Source organism: Seriola dumerili, unplaced genomic scaffold (genome assembly GCF_002260705.1).
Source record: "Seriola dumerili isolate Sdu_G_001 unplaced genomic scaffold, Sdu_1.0 BDQW01000011.1, whole genome shotgun sequence".
Lineage (NCBI taxonomy): Eukaryota > Metazoa > Chordata > Actinopteri > Carangiformes > Carangidae > Seriola > Seriola dumerili.
In genome coordinates, this window is record NW_019174266.1 from 5,218,427 (window position 1) to 5,236,083 (window position 17,657).

The 17,657-nt window shown below is 40.8% G+C and overlaps 1 protein-coding gene across 1 annotated transcript in view; it reads left to right on the top strand.

Annotated features, from left to right (window-relative positions):
* The window catches only part of LOC111223136 (unconventional myosin-IXa-like), a 78,969-nt gene that overhangs the window by 33,910 nt on the left and 27,402 nt on the right, over window positions 1-17,657 (top strand). Inside the window, exons 4-12 of the mRNA XM_022747167.1 lie at window positions 277-376; window positions 2,736-2,792; window positions 5,732-5,829; window positions 6,274-6,400; window positions 7,168-7,257; window positions 10,304-10,420; window positions 10,688-10,822; window positions 15,311-15,432; window positions 17,019-17,160. Of these exons, the coding sequence (XP_022602888.1) occupies window positions 277-376; window positions 2,736-2,792; window positions 5,732-5,829; window positions 6,274-6,400; window positions 7,168-7,257; window positions 10,304-10,420; window positions 10,688-10,822; window positions 15,311-15,432; window positions 17,019-17,160 (988 nt within the window). The remainder of the gene's footprint in view (window positions 1-276; window positions 377-2,735; window positions 2,793-5,731; window positions 5,830-6,273; window positions 6,401-7,167; window positions 7,258-10,303; window positions 10,421-10,687; window positions 10,823-15,310; window positions 15,433-17,018; window positions 17,161-17,657) is intronic.

Here is a 17,657-nt window from a genome sequence, read left to right on the forward strand (position 1 = left end):
CTAAGATTTTTAGCTTTAATATTTAGCTAACAAGCCAATAAACTAAACATGTGCTACACGCTACTATTGTAGTTTAACTTATGGTGCTAACGTCTTCCTTACTTTTGCAAACCATGAGCTTATTAACCGTTTTAAGAAGCAAATATTTCCATCCTACATGCACATGTTCTCATATATAAACAAATAAAAAGACACATTTTGGTTAGTGAATAATGACGCTTGCAGCTGTTATGAGTTTAAATTTAACTTACCTGTTTTGTTTTTGTTTTCTTTTAGAAACTACCATGTGTTTTACTACCTGCTGGCAGGAGCGAGTGAAGACGAGAGGACAGCCTTTCACCTCAAGAAGCCTGAAGAATACCATTACCTCAGTCAGGTGGGACCTTCAGCACCGGGCACAATAAGCTGTTTATCTCAGAAAAAATGAGATAAACAAGTAAACATGTCTGGTTTCGTCTGATACTGGTTGTTGTTCATTTCTGTTTCTGTTTTCCGTGTCATGCGTTGTGAAGCGTTCGCCGCAGTTTTCATTTATTTGTAGAGTTGTGAATCTTTGTGCATCTGTGTTGGTGTCATCTGCACGTCCTCAGACCCGAGCACAGTTACCTCCGTGTCTCTGCCGGCGAACAGGAAAGAGAGAAATCAGGACACAAAGGAAACACATTCCACTGTCGGTGGCTTTCAACACCTGCTACACAGTCCCTCTCCCTTTCACACACACTCACACAAGACCCTCTTTTTTTTTCATATACACAAGCAAGATTGTTTTAATTTGTACATCTGTTTGTGGTAATTTGTGTTTTATGGGTGTAACTGCATGTGTGTGGACCAGAACATCCTCACCCCACCACCGCCGCTGACAACACACAAAAACAACAACAAAAAAAGACAAAAATGGTATTTGTCCCTTGTCTCTCTTGTGTGTGTTTACCACAACGAAAAACAGGTTTCACATGACCATGAAGCAAAGCCACAATAAACACACACACACACACACACACACACACACACACACACACACACACACATTAAGCGTATGGAATGTGGATTTTGTGTAAAACTTGCTGCATCTCTGCCTCTGAGCTTTGACAGTCACGCCATGACAAACCAGGGACCCGCTCCCCTCCTCCGAAAATCCTTACGCCTACGTAGAAGAAAGCAGGGAATTCCTTCCATTCCTCCCGGGCCACTGACGTGCACATACAAACACACATGCGTACATACAGTACATACATACATACATACACACACACATTCTTGCATTATGTTCCTATCCTCCTCTGCTTTTGCTTGATCACTTTCTGTGACACTCTTGCATCAGCTGCAGCTCTTTTGAATGGATTTCACAACCCCTCCTGTCCATGACTTGTTAACAAGCTACACATTTTTTCCCAGTCAGTCATTTTTTCACACCCTGGTCCTTAACCATAACTCATTCTGCATTCTGCCTGTTGTTTTGCATCGTTTGATTACACAATTAACCACAAATGTTCACCTGACTGACCGTTGTCCAAAGCACACCATAGGTTTTTAGGTTGATTTCCTGCTTTTGTCGCAACCGCTAGTTCTGGCTCATTTAACTACTGAATGAAAATTATTTTGTAGAGACTTGAAACTTTCTTTAGACACTTTCAAAGAAGCCATTTGCAAGTTTTGCTATTGCTACATAGCCAGCATTAGTAGTAACATCTGATTACTTACCAGTCTGGAAGAAACGTTGTGAGTTCAGCATCAAACTTGATTCCTTTACTCATGAAGAGCTGTCTCCAGTGGTGGAAAACAACGCCAATGTTCTCAACTCTTTTCTTCTGCTGGAGTTAGCATGCTAACCGGCTAGCCCCACTCTCCGATAGCGACTCTCCGCAGCCTCCAATCCGCCATGAAGACATAGCGCTCCTCAGAGGACGTATTACAACCTCTTGTATTATAAAGACAACGATGGCATATCAGCGCTTGTCAAAACCATTTAAAATCATTTAATATGAAGAATTAATGTCCTTAATTTTCTTTTTTCTTTTTGAAGGTGGTGCATTTAAGGACACCTTGGCTCTTGGAAAAATGTTTATGAATGCCAAGATATAATGCTAATATTATGATAGATGATGATAAATTACTGCAGCAGCAAATTCTGAAATACAAACCTGAAGAAGAGTTTTAAAACAAGTTCCCACTTACAAACTGGAAGAGCATGCATTCAACCAATTACTCAAAGATAAAACGGAGGTTGCAAGTTTAGCTTGTCTGCAAGTTGATTTTCACACCTTTTCAGAAATCCGTTGTTTGCGGAAGGCAGGAGATGAATCATAAAAACTGATGGTATGCTTTCAGAAATAATCAGCAGTAATGTAAAGCCAATTAGTGTTGCAAATCTTCAGCTTTCATTCCACCTTCCGATCCGCCTTCAATCATAACACGTTTATTGTTTCGTGCCTGTGAATTCTTTGTGCGTGCATACGTGTCCCTCATCAGTGTCCATGTGCTCTTGAATGTTGTCTGACTGTGAGTTTGTGAAGCCTGTCTGTGTCTGAATGTAACGAACAGAGCTGTAAAATTCAGCCGTCGCTTGCGTCTTAACAACACGTCCTTCCTTCACTGTTCGTGGCACATAAATCTTGTCGTACGTGTTTAAGTGTACAGTATGTGTTGGCATTGGAATGCTGCTGTCTAACCTAAACCTTGCCCCCCCCCTTCCCCCTCCCCCCCTCCCTCTGTAAACTCTGCCTTGACATTTCCAGATGACAAAGACAACGCACCAACCGCACTGGGACAGTTACTGTGAGAGTGAACGGTCAGTATCAGCTGTGTGTGCACTGTCCGTGTGTCTGTACGTGTCGGACAAACCGCAACAAGTAGATTTTCAGTCACCTGCGCACTTGCAGCTCCAGCCTCACTTTCCCCCGCACAGTTGCGCACTCCTTCCCTGCCCCTCCTTTGCTTATTTTGTCGCTCTTTGGATATTTCCTAGTTTGGTTTGGGGTACTGTTTATTTTAGCTGTGTTTGTTTTTGCTTTTCCCTGTTGCGCTGCTTCTCTGAGTTATGTTGGTATGTCTAGTCATATCCTGGCCACTGCAGCCTCCTGTGCTGCTCTAGCCTGTGTGACTTTTTTGATTATTGACATTTTCTAGTATTGATAATGAAATCCTCTCTGCTGAAGATGAGGTCCTCGCTAAGTCACAGAAAAAAATGTGGGTAATTTTGAATGATTCTCTTAATTCAAAATAACCCACATTCATTTCTGTTTGTTGTATCAAGTCTTTTTTTTACTAAGTGCCAAAGTCAGACATACAAGAGTTTCCCAGTTGTATTTACGACTCGGACGATGATGTCAATGCCATTTACAAGTCAGAAACTTGGAATTATGATAACTTCATAACTTCAACAGAGACTTTGGATGGACAGAGTAAGTCTGCTAACTTGTGTGAACCAACGTGAGCTGAGGCCACTGCTGTTGGTGATCCCTGATTGTTTGATCCCTTGGTCTCTAGTATAGTATAAAAGAGGTGAAGACCCTGGCATCTCATCCTCCCAACTCACTTGTACATGTGCAACTGTCTGAGGGACTTAAATGTTCAGGAACACATGAAGGTCAAGTTGAGATAGATGCTTGGCAGTCAAATCATCACAGTTAATAAGTTCAAGAGGAACAGCAGAGTGAACGTTTATCCTGAACGAACAAGCCACAGCTCACTTCTCTACAGTAAATTTAAATGATATATCAGAGCTCCATTGTTCACAAACCAGTCAGTGACCGAGCTACAGTATATTTACATGCTGATACCACTGAGTTGCTACATTTGTTTGCCCAAAGGCACACCTTCACCTGTGAATCATTGGCTCTGATTCAAATCACACCTGCCGCTCTGCAGTAGAAATACTTTGATTGAATGATGTCAATGATCAAAAAAGTATTTTATGATTTGTACTGGGTTTGGTTTTGTGGTGGGCACTGAGCTGAGTTTATTAACACTTGTATGTAACAGTTTGACTAAATCATAAACTTTTTTTTTTTTAATACTGATAATACTGTGAGGTGCATAATGCAGTTTATGTAAACTCTGACAATAGAAAGTGATAATAGAAAGTGCTGGACAACGCCAGTGTGTGTAAAAAATGTATAACATCAAACGTCTTTTTTGACTATATTGAAAGTTTTCACTTGAAAGAAGTTCAAGTTAGAGCAATATGAGGGAATATTTGAAATAAATTTAGATTTCCCTGCTATGGAAATGTAACACCAGAGTCACTAATAGGTCACAAGTTTCTGTCATGAAAGCAGAGAGAAAAGGAGGCAAGTTGGTCTGAGTGTGAGCCTCATGTTTGTCTTTCTGAGGAATCGGTATGTGATAATTATGGCAGCCATGGTGGAATGAGCTCAAAAAGCAAAGAGCAGAGCTCACATTACGGTGGGTGAACGTAGTGAAAGAAACAGTGAAATAGTTGCATCAAAGCATGTGTTCCTAGTCTGGGAAAACTCCTCCTCTCGTCATTAACAACTAATCCAGATCCAGATTTATCCAGATGTTTACTCCTCCTCATGTGCATTGGGTTGCTACATAATAGTTTTGTTAAACAAGCTACTTTAAAGAGCCAATAGGCTACTATACTTAGGTACATTTCAGAGGTTAATGTTAATGTTGTATTTTCTACTATACTACTTACTGTATATTTTACAGGTTAATGTTTTACTTACAAAACATGTGATGCATTATTATAGATTAAACTGCACAACAGTACATAAAGTTGTGAAAATGAGTTCCACCTCATCCAGCTACAACATTAATCTTCCTTACAAGTCAATACACACGTGTGTGTGTGTGTGTGTGTATATATATATATATATATATATATATATATAATAATGTTGATTGTATAACTGCTGATGAATCCATATTTCTACCTAAGTAAAAGTCTGAATTCAGAGCTTTTATTGAAATGCTATTTCTGAATTGTGATGCTGTACTTTTTTAGTAAAAATAAAGGTACAGAGGATTTCTTCTTCTACCAACGGAGACCAGGGACATGCCAACGTTTTTTTTGGCTCCACTACAGCTATTAAACTGGGTTTAAGAACAAGCTGTCCACAGGCTATTTAGTGTGTGTATTTGAGTGTTGGTGAGGCTGAATGTCTGCACTTCACCTGTATTACATGTACTGTGTAAAAAAACTAGCACCTGTCTGCACACATCACTGTTATTGCATCAAATCAGTCTCCTCCTTTGTCAGCTGAACTTGCCACCCGTCTCTCAAACACAGGCAAACCTTTAGATTCTCAGCTTCTTCTGCCAACTCGGCAAATTTCTGTGGATCGGTCTAAAGGGGAAGCCAGACTCGATTTTTCCACCACGTGAGCAGAAGCTGCACACGCCGCTGTTCACTAGATGCTCTGCACATCAGACTGGAGTGCTGCTCTTTTGTTTGACCCCCAAGCTTCTTAATGATAGCTTACTTTAGTATGAGTCATTCAATTTGTCTGCTTCAGGCCACTTTTGCTGTTTTTTGTTTCAGCTGCAAAGTAAACGAAGAAACTATTTTAAGTATCCTTGCAAGACACTCTGTAAACATTAAAAACATTTGGGCACTGTGTATGTCAACAGTCTTTGGTAAGTCTTTCTAAACTTCGTAGCGACTTGTCATTAGCTCTTCTGGCTTCCAGGGCGCTGTGTCGTAACAGCTGCTGTCAGCCTGACAACACCCGCTCACTGCTTTTCTTTTTTCTTTTTTCTTCCGCAGGACTGCTTCACTGTTGAAGGAGAGGACCTGAAGCATGACTTTGAGAGGCTTCAGTTGGCCATGGAGATGGTGGGCTTTCTTCCTGCCACGCGGAAACAGTGAGTGACACACACATACGCGCGCGCGCGCGCGCAACTGCAACGAGTGTGTGATAAGATAAACTAAAATAGTCCCCGGTGACAGTTTTGTTTTGCAAATAAGAAAGCGGTGTGTTACCCACAATTCAGCAGCAGTCACATAAATACCAATGAATACATAACTTGTCGACAGATGGTTAATTTGTCTGTGCTATTACCCGTTGTACATGCATCTCACTCTGTCAAGTTAAAAACATTTAGCTGTTCTCACTCACTGTATCACACTCACATGCTGAGCTTACTCCCCGTGTTTTATTCTGTGTGCAACAAATTTTCATTTCTATCATTATTTCAATCAAATAAAATCAAAGGCTTCAATAGATTGAGAGTGACTGCAGCTACAGATGGTCCCACAGTATGTTTCCAGCGCGGCGTCTCTTAAACTTTTCCTCAACCGTTGTGCAGGATCTTCTCCCTACTGTCGGCTATCCTTCACCTGGGCAACATCGGCTACAAGAGGAAAACCTACAGGGACGACTCGATAGACATCTGTAACCCAGAGGTGCTGCCTGTCGTCTCAGAACTGCTGGAGGTACGAGAAAAAGCGTAATGCTGGGAGTTATTATGCTGCACTCTCTCTAAAAAGATGGTGTTTTCTGGGTTTTGTTTTTCTGTACTGCCAAACAATACAAAATAAAACAACATAAAACTATATCGTCTCTCCACAATTTCACATTTACAAAATATGATATAAATTAGTTATTATTAGTTCCATAGTTTAAATATGGGAACCTTTTGTGAATGTTGGCAGGGTCAAATGCTTTTAGTCTATTTCGATTTTTGTCATGCACACATGCAAGCTGCACAAATTCCCAATTAACATGAAGTACAACAAAGTGTTTAGTCAATTTCCTTTGGAGCCTGTAGTTGTGAAAACACACACATGTACACATGGGGCCCTGATGATTATATTATACACTGCAGAGATTCCACTGAAGTGACAGTCGGTAGTTATCCTTGTAATGCTGTTTCAGAAAGATAATTATTGTGTGTCGATCATTAGCTTTTGTAGTGAGTTGACTCTTAACATGTTAACCTTCATTATTGTGTGTTTGTGCTGAATTGTCACATCTTTTCATTCTGTGAACTGAAGCGATGTTTGTGAGAAAAGAACAGACTGAGGAGATGTTTCTCATGAGAGAGCACATTGCTAGTTTTTTTTTTTTTAAGCACTCCTTCAACCCAGCATTCAATTCCCCAACCACTGTCAAAAATGACAGGCAGCTTGGAAAGGAAATGTCAGGTTTCTTCTGAACAAATCAAACTCTTAACTTATTTGCCCCTCGCTGCCATCACCAGGTCAGAGAGGAGATGCTGTTTGAAGCTCTGACGACACGGAAGACAGTTACTGTGGGAGAGAAGCTGATTGTCCCCTACAAACTTTCTGAGGTGAGACTACAGTTGTTTTCCAGCATCAGTTATAAAGTTGTGATGTAATTTACTTTTTTGCACCAATCAGGATGTAGGAACCACTGAATCAAAATGTTGTGTGTGAGTACTGAAAAAATGGCAAAATAAAACAAAAAAACTACTATTTTTGGATGTAACGTTGTTGTACACTGTTGTCCTACAATGCAGTGCAAAATGGAAGAGGAAGAGATGTTCACAGCTGTAAAAAAAAAAATTAAACTTGTTGTGGATGGTGGTCAAACAGCTCCAGCACCAGAAAACAGTTGTGGTTCTTCCAAGCAATCACCTGATCACCGGGTCGGTGGTTCAAACCCCGTTCCCTCCTGTGCACATGTCAAAGCGTTTCTTGGTGTGTCAAATGTCAGGCCTGCACCTTGTATGGTCACTCGCTGCCATCTGTGTGTGTGTGTGTGTGTGTGTGTGTGTGTGTGTGTGTGTGTGTGTGTGTGTGTGTTTGCATGAATGGGTGAATGAGGCGCACATTGTAAAGTGGTATGGATGAAGGTGTTGTATAAACGAAACCATTTTCGCTTTTAGGAAACAAAAACTAACTATTACATTTTTATAAAGACATTTTGTGCCTAAAGTATTGATGTCGAATGGTGCAAGGCTTGTATCACTTCCTGTTGTCAGTCTGCCCGCAAAATTGTACCGAATACTGTAAGTACATCTATGTGTTATGGAAATGGCACACAGCAAAACAGCGAAACCTAAAGAACCACACGTATGAGTCTGCAGTTCTCCCAAGTTAGAATAAAGTCTCATACTCAGTTATGCGACTAAAGGCACTTTGCCAACTCAATAACCGCGCTGCAGTCATGGCTAGTCAGTCTGACCCAGCCATGTTTACAGGACAGTGTGCAGTAACACACTCTCTCTCTCTCTCTCTCTCTCTCTCTCTGCAGCTCTCAGTCTGTGGCCACACGTGCGCATAGTCACACCAATGCACACTTACAAACACACACATGCACAAAGTCCTTCAGTCTGTTTGGAGAGAAAGGGAAGGCGTTTCAAACCCCTCTACAGTTTTCATTTAAACCCCTGCTCCCGAAAACAAGCGCACGTCATGGTCTGTGGATGAGACCCGTCTGAGAGAGGAGAGAGGGAGTGACGTGGACGCACACTGTAACACGCCTGTCAGTCTGAGTGAAGTTGTTTTTATACATGTAGATATTGCATTGCACAATTTCGCAGCAGTGCTTAAATATTTCATATAAACCATGAAATCTTTGCTTATACACATGCTGAGAGTTGAGTTAAACGATGATCTTTTTTCTCCAGTGCAAACTGTCTCATCAGTATTTTAACGTAAACTCTCCCAGGAGATAATGGTGTGTTACATGTTCCCATCAAAACGGCAGCAACCTTATAAAGGCCTGTTTGATATTTAGGAGCCATTTCATATGAACAAACACTGATTGTTTTGGTAGCATACTGGGTGGTCTCTGTGTAAATATTGCTCAGTCACAGTCACAACAGTCTCATTGCCTGTTGACTGAAATCACACACTCGAAAACCTCAGAGAAATCTGAGCGTCTCTGTAATGAGTTCTCTCCATTTGCTCACGAGGCCATTTCCCTCTCAATGTTTTAAGTCCAACTTCCTCTAAATAATGAAAAGCTTATGAGTCATTAGACCACAATATGTGTGGAGTTCAAAATAATATCTGTCCTGACTCATGGAAGGCATATTTGGTCTGATTCGATGGCTAAAAATATCCTGGTTAATTATTTAGAAACAAAGGAATTTTAAGTTTGAGTAGCAACTCTGTGGTTTGTTTTGCTTTCTGAGGACCGTGGCTCAACTTTGCTGCTGCAAGGTCAAATCTTTCCAGCGGATACAGGAATTAGAAAGTTTCTCTCAATAACTTGACAAGGAAGCTTTTGTCAATTAATCCCTGTGGTCATGAAAGAACACACAACTCCAACGAAGCGCACTCTTCTTTCTCACTCCAACCCAGACTTTAAATACTCTTCGTAAACATAAAGTTGATGAATATGATTGTAACTAATGTGACATGAGGCTATTTCTATGTCTTCCAAATATTACATGTTTGTGATGTGAATATCATGTTGGTCCTCACAGCAGCAAAACCTCACAGGCTGTATATTTAGTTTATACAGTCTATGTTTAGCCGGTCAAAGCTAATATTTCCATTAGGTCATGACTGAAATGCTACCTCTCTGCAGCCTCATCCATCAGAGCTTGGCAGCTCACACCGTCTGTGCCACACTAGATCGGATTGGCAGATCTCATGAGTCGACCTGATGAGTGTTAGGCTGGAGAATGACAGTAATAATGGCCCCGGGACGGCCTGCTGTGGCACTGTGCGGTCAGCCAGCGTGTCGTCTGCAACGTTGGCCTTCTGTGCCAAAGTTTCAGCGGAGAAAATCAATGTCGGAGATGTGTTTGGGGAAGTGCAGTACAACTGTTCCTCTTATGTCTTTGTTATCTGCTTTTTTACATTTTTAGGATGTACTATTTCTTGTTTTCCATCATGAGCTCTGAGCACAGTGGTTTCTGACAGGACTGTGAGGATGTGATTTATTCTCAGGTCAAACTGTAAACGATTGGTTGTAAAGTAGAACTATAACTGTACATCTTGACTCACAACGGTTTTCATACGAGGTCAGTGTTGTCTCGGAGATGTCTTTATACATAAATCTGTTTTTTTTTCTTTCTATTCATTGTTTTTTTTTTTTTATGCTGGACCTGTACAACACTAGGCATTCAAGGCCAAACTGTAATGTGTAATACAGATGTGTGGGACACTGAACTTGAGGGGGTGAGTCAGGAGTAATGTCTGCAGGTGGGGGGCCAAGCATCAGTTGTGGTTCAACTGTGTTAAAGTGTGTAGCCTTTATCCAGAAAGCTTCTCTCCTCAGTAGTTTATAAACCAGACCTCCTCCTCTGTGGGAAGGGGAAATTCTTTCAATGCCCCATAGCGACGGAGCAGATCCATGATTTGCTTGAGCATATTTTTCTGGCTATATTAAATGGATACCGTATACTTGTCCACATCCAGGCTGGCACGGTGCGAGACTCCATGGCAAAGTCGCTGTACAGTGCTCTCTTTGACTGGATTGTCTTCAGGATCAACCACGCTCTGCTCAACAACAAGGACCTGGAGGACACCACCAAGGTAAGACGGTACAAATATATTAGACAAGAGATGCTGTGTGTGAGTGACCTGGTCAGTCTGATTTAGAAATTCTCCAGCATGGAAACTTTCAAAAAATAATAACTGTTAATTCAGCTTTAGTATTATATATGATATTTTGTTTGGAAACCTACTTCCTTTACTCGTGAAATTGCTGAGGCAAGATTTTCAAGAACCAACATGGATGAGCAACAATTTGGGATGAAAGCTTTAATTCTGTCATATTGTGTTTGGTTTGGTCTTCCTCAGATCTTGTCCATCGGAGTGCTCGACATTTTTGGTTTTGAAGACTACGAGAACAACAGCTTCGAACAATTCTGCATCAACTTTGCCAATGAACGTCTCCAACACTACTTCAACCAGCACATCTTCAAGCTCGAACAGGTGAAATGCCTCTTAAATAAATATTCTTTTTGCGGGACGACGATTATTAGGCTTAGCCTCTTTGAGCGGGGAGCTAAACCTCTGAACTACTGTATTACTGCAACTATTATTTTAACGTACCATAGATCTATCCGCTTAAGTTCTTTTGCCTGTGACCATTTCCAAGGAAATCCCTCATCCTTATCACCCTGCACAGAGCCCATACGTCACAATCACACTGAAACAATGAAGAAATTCTTCAGCACATTATGCAAGAGGGTTTACTGAGAACCTGACAGCCGTATGACTCAACTCACTCCGCTGTGACCACCCCGACTCTGGATGTATGTTCTCTTAAGTGAGCTGATTAACTTCAAAGGGCTTTTGAAAGTCCCGATCTGTAGGTTTTGCCTGTAAGTTAAACATTGTGTTTACCTTGAAATTGACCGAATCAGCAGGCCTGTCCTGACACGTTTTAACGGCTTGAGTTGCTTGAAAGCTTCCACGCAGTTCACGACTTAAAGACATGAAGGTCTGTGTTCTCAGTCATTCCTGTTTTGTACAGAGGCATTTGTTCACAAACCCTGTCAAGACATCCACTTTAAATCTATGTCATGAAACGAGACTTCAAAGACTTCTTTGCCCCGGAAGCTAAGATAATTAGATTCTTGATCATTGCTCTGAAGGTTAAACGAGCTATTTGTAAAATTTGCTATTGCTACAGTGTTAGCATTAACAGCCGTTTACTTACCAGTCTAGAAGAAACGTTGCGAGTTCAGCATCAAACTTCATGTCTTTACTCACCAAGAGCTGTCTCTTGGTGGAAAGCAACACCAATGTTAACTCTTGTCTCTATCACTTCTATTTTTTTTACTGAAGTTAGCACGCTAACAAGATAGCCGCCTCGGCACATCTCGGCACTTTCCGATAGCGACTCACTGCAGCCCTCCAATCTGCCCTGAAGATGTAGCGTCGTGTTATAACCTCTTGAACCCACATTCGGCGGTAGAGAAAACTTATAAATAGCCCCTTAAGGACTAGATGTTTGTTCTTCACATGAGCTATTGAACTTATTCAAACAATGTCCTGACATTTACAGTATCAAAGTCTTCATAGTTTTAATGCAACCTCTGCAGGGAACAGTCGTGAACATGTACAAATGTTAAGGCAGCAGTCACTTGGCACTTCCTTTACCCCCAAATATTTATTGTAACTTGCAAACACTCTTTTCATTCTTGTGAAACATTTCTGTCACTCGTCCTTGTAGAAGACGCTTGGAAACAGTTTCACTTGTAAAACATGTTTGAGATCAGACTAAATATTTCAATAGTAAACTGTGGGGCCAGTAAAGGCCTTTGCGAAAAACCTTAATCTTAGTAGTATATTTAAGGAGTTCATGGTTGATTTTAAGGTATGTTTAGGATCACAATCGTGTAATATCCTACTTTTTCCCCACTGACTCTGAGACTTCAGCTTGCAGTATTTGTTGATACTTCACAGAATCCCACAGTACTTCCTGTGCTACTGGTTGTTGCACAAACCCAGGTCATAGTAGATCCAGCCTCAAACAAAGATGTTCTCTTTAAATGTGGCCTCTTTGTTTTGCGGCTTCTTTTTCGTGTTTGTGCTGCAAACTTGAAGATGTAGAACTTGTTTTTGTTTTTTTTTTTCTTTTTGATACATGACCATTTTCCCAGCAGTCCTTTTGGATTTCCCCATTACTTCCATTTCACCCTGTTACAGCTTAAACATGGGGCCTTCACAAATTAAAAACTTTATTCAAACCCAGAGGTCAGGGGTATTTTTTCCTTTTCTTGTGCGTGTTCACTTCGTGCAGATGTAGGCTATTGTCATTGAGTGTTTTGGATGAAACAACAGCCACTCGCTCAGATAAAGGACAGAGCCTGATGTCCATCCACTTACTGATGGGTAAATCTCTGCGGGCATGCAGCAGCACACAGCTGTCACACTGCCAAAGACAAAAGTCACACTGGTGATCTTCAGCTATACATTGAACTTCAGTTTGACATTTTTGAGGAGTTTTGTCATCAGTGTTCTCAGCTTCGCAGAGATGCAGCCTCATACACCAAGCCAACCCTGACACGCTGGTTCGCAATATATCGACCTCCGCAGCACCCGGTTACTCTGCACATGAGCAGGCCTGTGAAATGATCAGTTCTCCTATTGATTTCTAATGTTTCCATGGATCAAACTGCCACTACAGCTTTTAAGCTACAGCTTTTATTAGTCATCTTGGATTTTATCAGGCCGTTGACAGAATACAATCCACATTTTTTCAATTTTTAAGTTTAATCTTTTAAACAGGTTTCTTTTGATGTTACAAAAGTCGATTAAAACTCTACCAACGTCTCGGTCAGAGGAAACTGGAGAGCTTAGGGATTCATAATAGCCGAGGTACAGTACAGTAAAGCATTAGTTGTGTGTGTGGAAAAATCCATGTAGAACACTGAGGCAGCCTGAAAACCTCTGAAAATGATTCAACAAGGATAGGCTGACCAAGAGCTGGCTCGCTTCATGTTTCCGCTGAAGCCAGTTTCACACCCTGGTCTACAGTTACTTACAGCATGTTTCCATTCATCTGTCGACCAGTGAGTCACTTTGTTGTGGTGACAGACAGACAGTATGTAAAGCATCAGTAACAGGAATGGGCTGTTGTTTATGATATGATTATTGGGCAACATTGATCACACACTATTAACAGAAACTGCAAAAACGAAAGGAAAGAAAGAAGATGATGATGATGAAAAGACTTGTTCCGGTTTCTTTTCTTGTCAAACTCTGAGTGAATCACGTCACTTATAGGAAGATGATTTAAAGGCATTTTGAGGGGGTGGATACAGTATCATGTACAATATAATGCAGTGTAGTACAACGCATGCCACAAACCACAGCACAGTGATTACCAACCAGGTGAGTCAGCAGCCATGTGACACACAACTTGAATATTGAGAGTGTCACACATGTTTATTCCAGGTTTGTTTTATTGGATTATATTGCACAGGTGTTTGTTTTTTAGTTTCCAGCCTGTGTGCGTCTTATTGAAAGAGTGAAAACTGTCGCTGTGAGTTTTCCAAAAGCAAAATCCCATTTAAGATCTCTGGCAAGGACTATATCTGTTTCTTCAAGAAAAATGACAAAATACATACGTTAGTTTTGGTGAAGATCTTAAGTTAATTTTCCAGGATGGTTGATTTTAAAGCAGGACAGTGTCATTTTTTTTTAAAGAAGAGAAACAATACATTTCTTTTCATACAAATGAAAAGCGAAGGTTATTAGCTATAAAACACACTCTTGCTCAGTTCAGTTCACAGTACACTTGCTTTAAATGTCTCTGTAGATGTTAAGGATAAATGGTATTTTTTGACAGACTGAACCCTGGTGTATGTCTCGTAAAACTGTGGTGGGGGGGGGGGCATTTCCTCCTCCTGATTTTGTAACAAGAGGATGAACCAGCTGTGCTTTTTAGCAGGGGAGCAACAGCTGATGCTGAAGAATGTGTTTACTTACCAACAGTTAGATAAGTGTTTTGTTGATAAGAGTTGAATGGAATCAGTTGGATTGTTTGCATGGAGAAATCTCAGCACCAGCAACAAATGACTGAAAAAGTCACTACTGCTTCTCACGCTGCTGCAATGTTAATGAAATGTCCAACATTTTTTTATATTTTTTTTTTTATAAGAACGGCTAGACAAAAAAATTTGCTCTGTTTGATTGTAGCAAGCAAAACTTTGCTCACATCAGCACTCAGTCGTTCGGTTTAATATTTACCAAACACTGAGAAAAGGATTATCTTCCCTTTTTAAGATATTCTTGCCCATGAAGTTTATTGCTCCCAGCACACAAGTGGTGTAAGCAGCAGTAATTAACTTGATTTTTTCTGTCTTTCTTCCACCTCCTGACTTCAGGGTAAGAAGAGAAGAGACAAAAGAAAAGGAGATTCCAGTGATTTTTATTAAACCTCCCCTGGATTGAGGTCTTTATTGGTTAAATCTCTTTCCCAGGAACACAGGAAAATAACATATATGGGGAAGAACAATGATAAATGCACTTAATGCTTCTCTCATTATTAAACCACCGAGAGGCCCAGAGAGATCCAGCCAACATGAAAGCATGCATACAAACAGCATTGTTGCTTTGATTGTAAAATTTAAAACAGCCTGACCCACATAGGACTGGTTGTCTGTTCTCAATGGCATGTTAATGATTAATATTTTTATGGGTGCCAAGAGATATTGTCTTTGATGCTACGCGTGCTGTGTGTGAATTTGAAACTGACTTTAAATCTTCTTTGTCCGTTTTCCAACTGCTTAAAAGCACAAAAATGCAACACCCAACATATTTAAATACAATTTACATATAAATGTGAGGCAAATGTGATGGAATAAGGCACCTAATATTGTTTTTTTTACAGTGAGACATGCAGAGAAACGGTTTTACTGGCAGTAGTACCAACACTGAGCTCTCTGTTTGCACTATGTTCCCCTGCAGGAGGAGTACAGGGCAGAGGGCATCAGCTGGCGAAACATCGACTACATTGACAATACAGGCTGCATCAACCTGATCAGCAAGAAACCCACAGCGCTGTTCCACCTACTGGATGAAGAGTGCAAGTGAGTCTTAGTAAACCCTCATGTGCATCTGGAAGGTCAAAGAAAAACTGGCACACGTCCAGACATAACTGCAATGTCACTGCCCCCCCCCCCCCCCCCCCCCCCCCCCCCCCTCCCCCCTCCCAGCTCTCTGTCTTCATACTTTCAGCTGTTTCCTAAATTGTCATCCGTGAACCGTAGAGCATAAAATATTTATCCACCACTGTGGAGATGCAGTTCTATATTAAAGCTTTTATATTAAAATTGAATAAAGGGGAGAGGCCGTGTATGAGATCAGTGTAGATCTTAAGGGGAAAAAAAAGAAGGGGAGGGGTTGTTACTGGATTTGGGAATTGAGCTACCAGGCGATCCAGGTTAGCTAGCATGGATGCGCTTTTACTGGAGGACGGCTCCGACGTATAGCGACACAGAACTTTAACCTCTGATGATGTGGAATGTGAAAGTGGTTGATTGTTGGGATGAAGCTAAATACAGTTGTGTGATCATTGGAGCTTACAGAGAGTGATGCACACAGGTGAATTCAGAGCTTCGGCTAAAAAAGAAAAAGAAAAAAGAAAGATTGTTCCTTTGTTTTTATCACCTCTTCGTTGGTTTCACATTTACAGTTGTAAAACTCCCACAACCTGGTCTCATTTCTGTCTTGACGTAGGCGAGTGACAAATCAATTTGATCCACTGCTCACTCTAGAAAGCATCTAATGAAAATGGCGAGCATGTATAATAACGATAAGATCCCAGATAAGATCATGGGCCGTTTAACAGGGAGGCATGAAAGGGTCGGCTGATGTGCGGATTCTGAAAACTCATCTTTTATGGACTCAGTCTGAACACTCTCTCACCGTGAAGGGAAATGCTAAAGTGTAGTCTACGCCCTGCCTGAAATATGTTAACAACTGCAAAGCTCCATGGGAACATGTGTAAGATTTTGACTGTGACTGTCCCTGTACATTGTGGGAACTTTGTAACATTTCAAACAATAAATGAATTTGGCCAATGTATTTCTGCCCATACTGTAGAATGTAATGAAATTACCTTTCCATCCATTAAATGGAGTTGCCTGTAATGTAAATGGGCGCCCCACCTTCTCCATTTGTACACTGAATCAAATTCCTCCCACTTGAAAAAGCTGGACAGCTCTGAGTCTTTGGCTGTGTTGTTTTCGTAGCTCAGATTTCACCCCGTTCCAAAACCCCTGGTGTCTCGTTCTTCCTCTCTTCCTGTAAGCCGTTGATTTTCTTCAAAATTGCTATTAAAGGGCAGAAGGGAAATCTGAGCTGAAAATGATCGTCCAACAGATCAGATAATAGTAACCTGCCACATTTTCGGTGGTCCACTATAAGCACTGGTGTAGTAACTGCTGCTGTGGCTGCGTTAGAGACTAGTGGAAAAGAAATGCCTTTAATTCATTATGTTCTGTTTGGATGAACACCTCGGGAATCTGTTGAACATTTTCAGTGTGATTTATAGTAGTGCATCGACATGGTGATTTCTTGGCGGGCGTCCTTACGTAATGTGTTTTCATTTTAAAAACAGCTGTAAAAATCCCATTGTTCTCCAAGTCAAACTTCTCTTTCCTTCTCACTTCAGTTTCCCTCAAGCCACCAACCAGACTTTGTTGGATAAGTTCAAGCGGCAGCATGAGGGGAACAGTTACATCGAGTTCCCCGCTGTCATGGAGCCCGCCTTCATTATCCGACACTATGCTGGCAAGGTCAAGTACGGTGTCAAGGTCAGTGTAATCTTCACTTCCACACCTGATCGAAATGTGCCGTTTTGAATGGGAAAAATGTAGCATTCATGTAGAGAAGACTATATATACTCAGACACAGCCACGCCTGCGCTACATGCATGGCTGCCATGGCTCTCAGTTAAAGTCAGATTACATTCCAGTCAGCTTGTTTTCATGAGGAGAGCTGTGTATTTAGTTCAAGTTCGTTTCCCTGGATCCAAGACTAAACATTTTAGTTAGTAATAGAGATTCTGCTTAAAGTTTTATGAAACAAAAGCAGATGTGTATATATATGATTATCATTAAATGGCATATACTGTATGACTATATATCTAATGTCATCTAAGCTTTCATGAATTTTATGGATGACTGTTTTCTTCAGTCTAGCTGTTTTAGCTGTAATTTGTTTGTGCTTGTTTGGCCCACTCTTTATTTATTTTATATATGTTCTATTGGCTGATTTGAACCATTTATTGATATTACTGATTGTTTTGTGT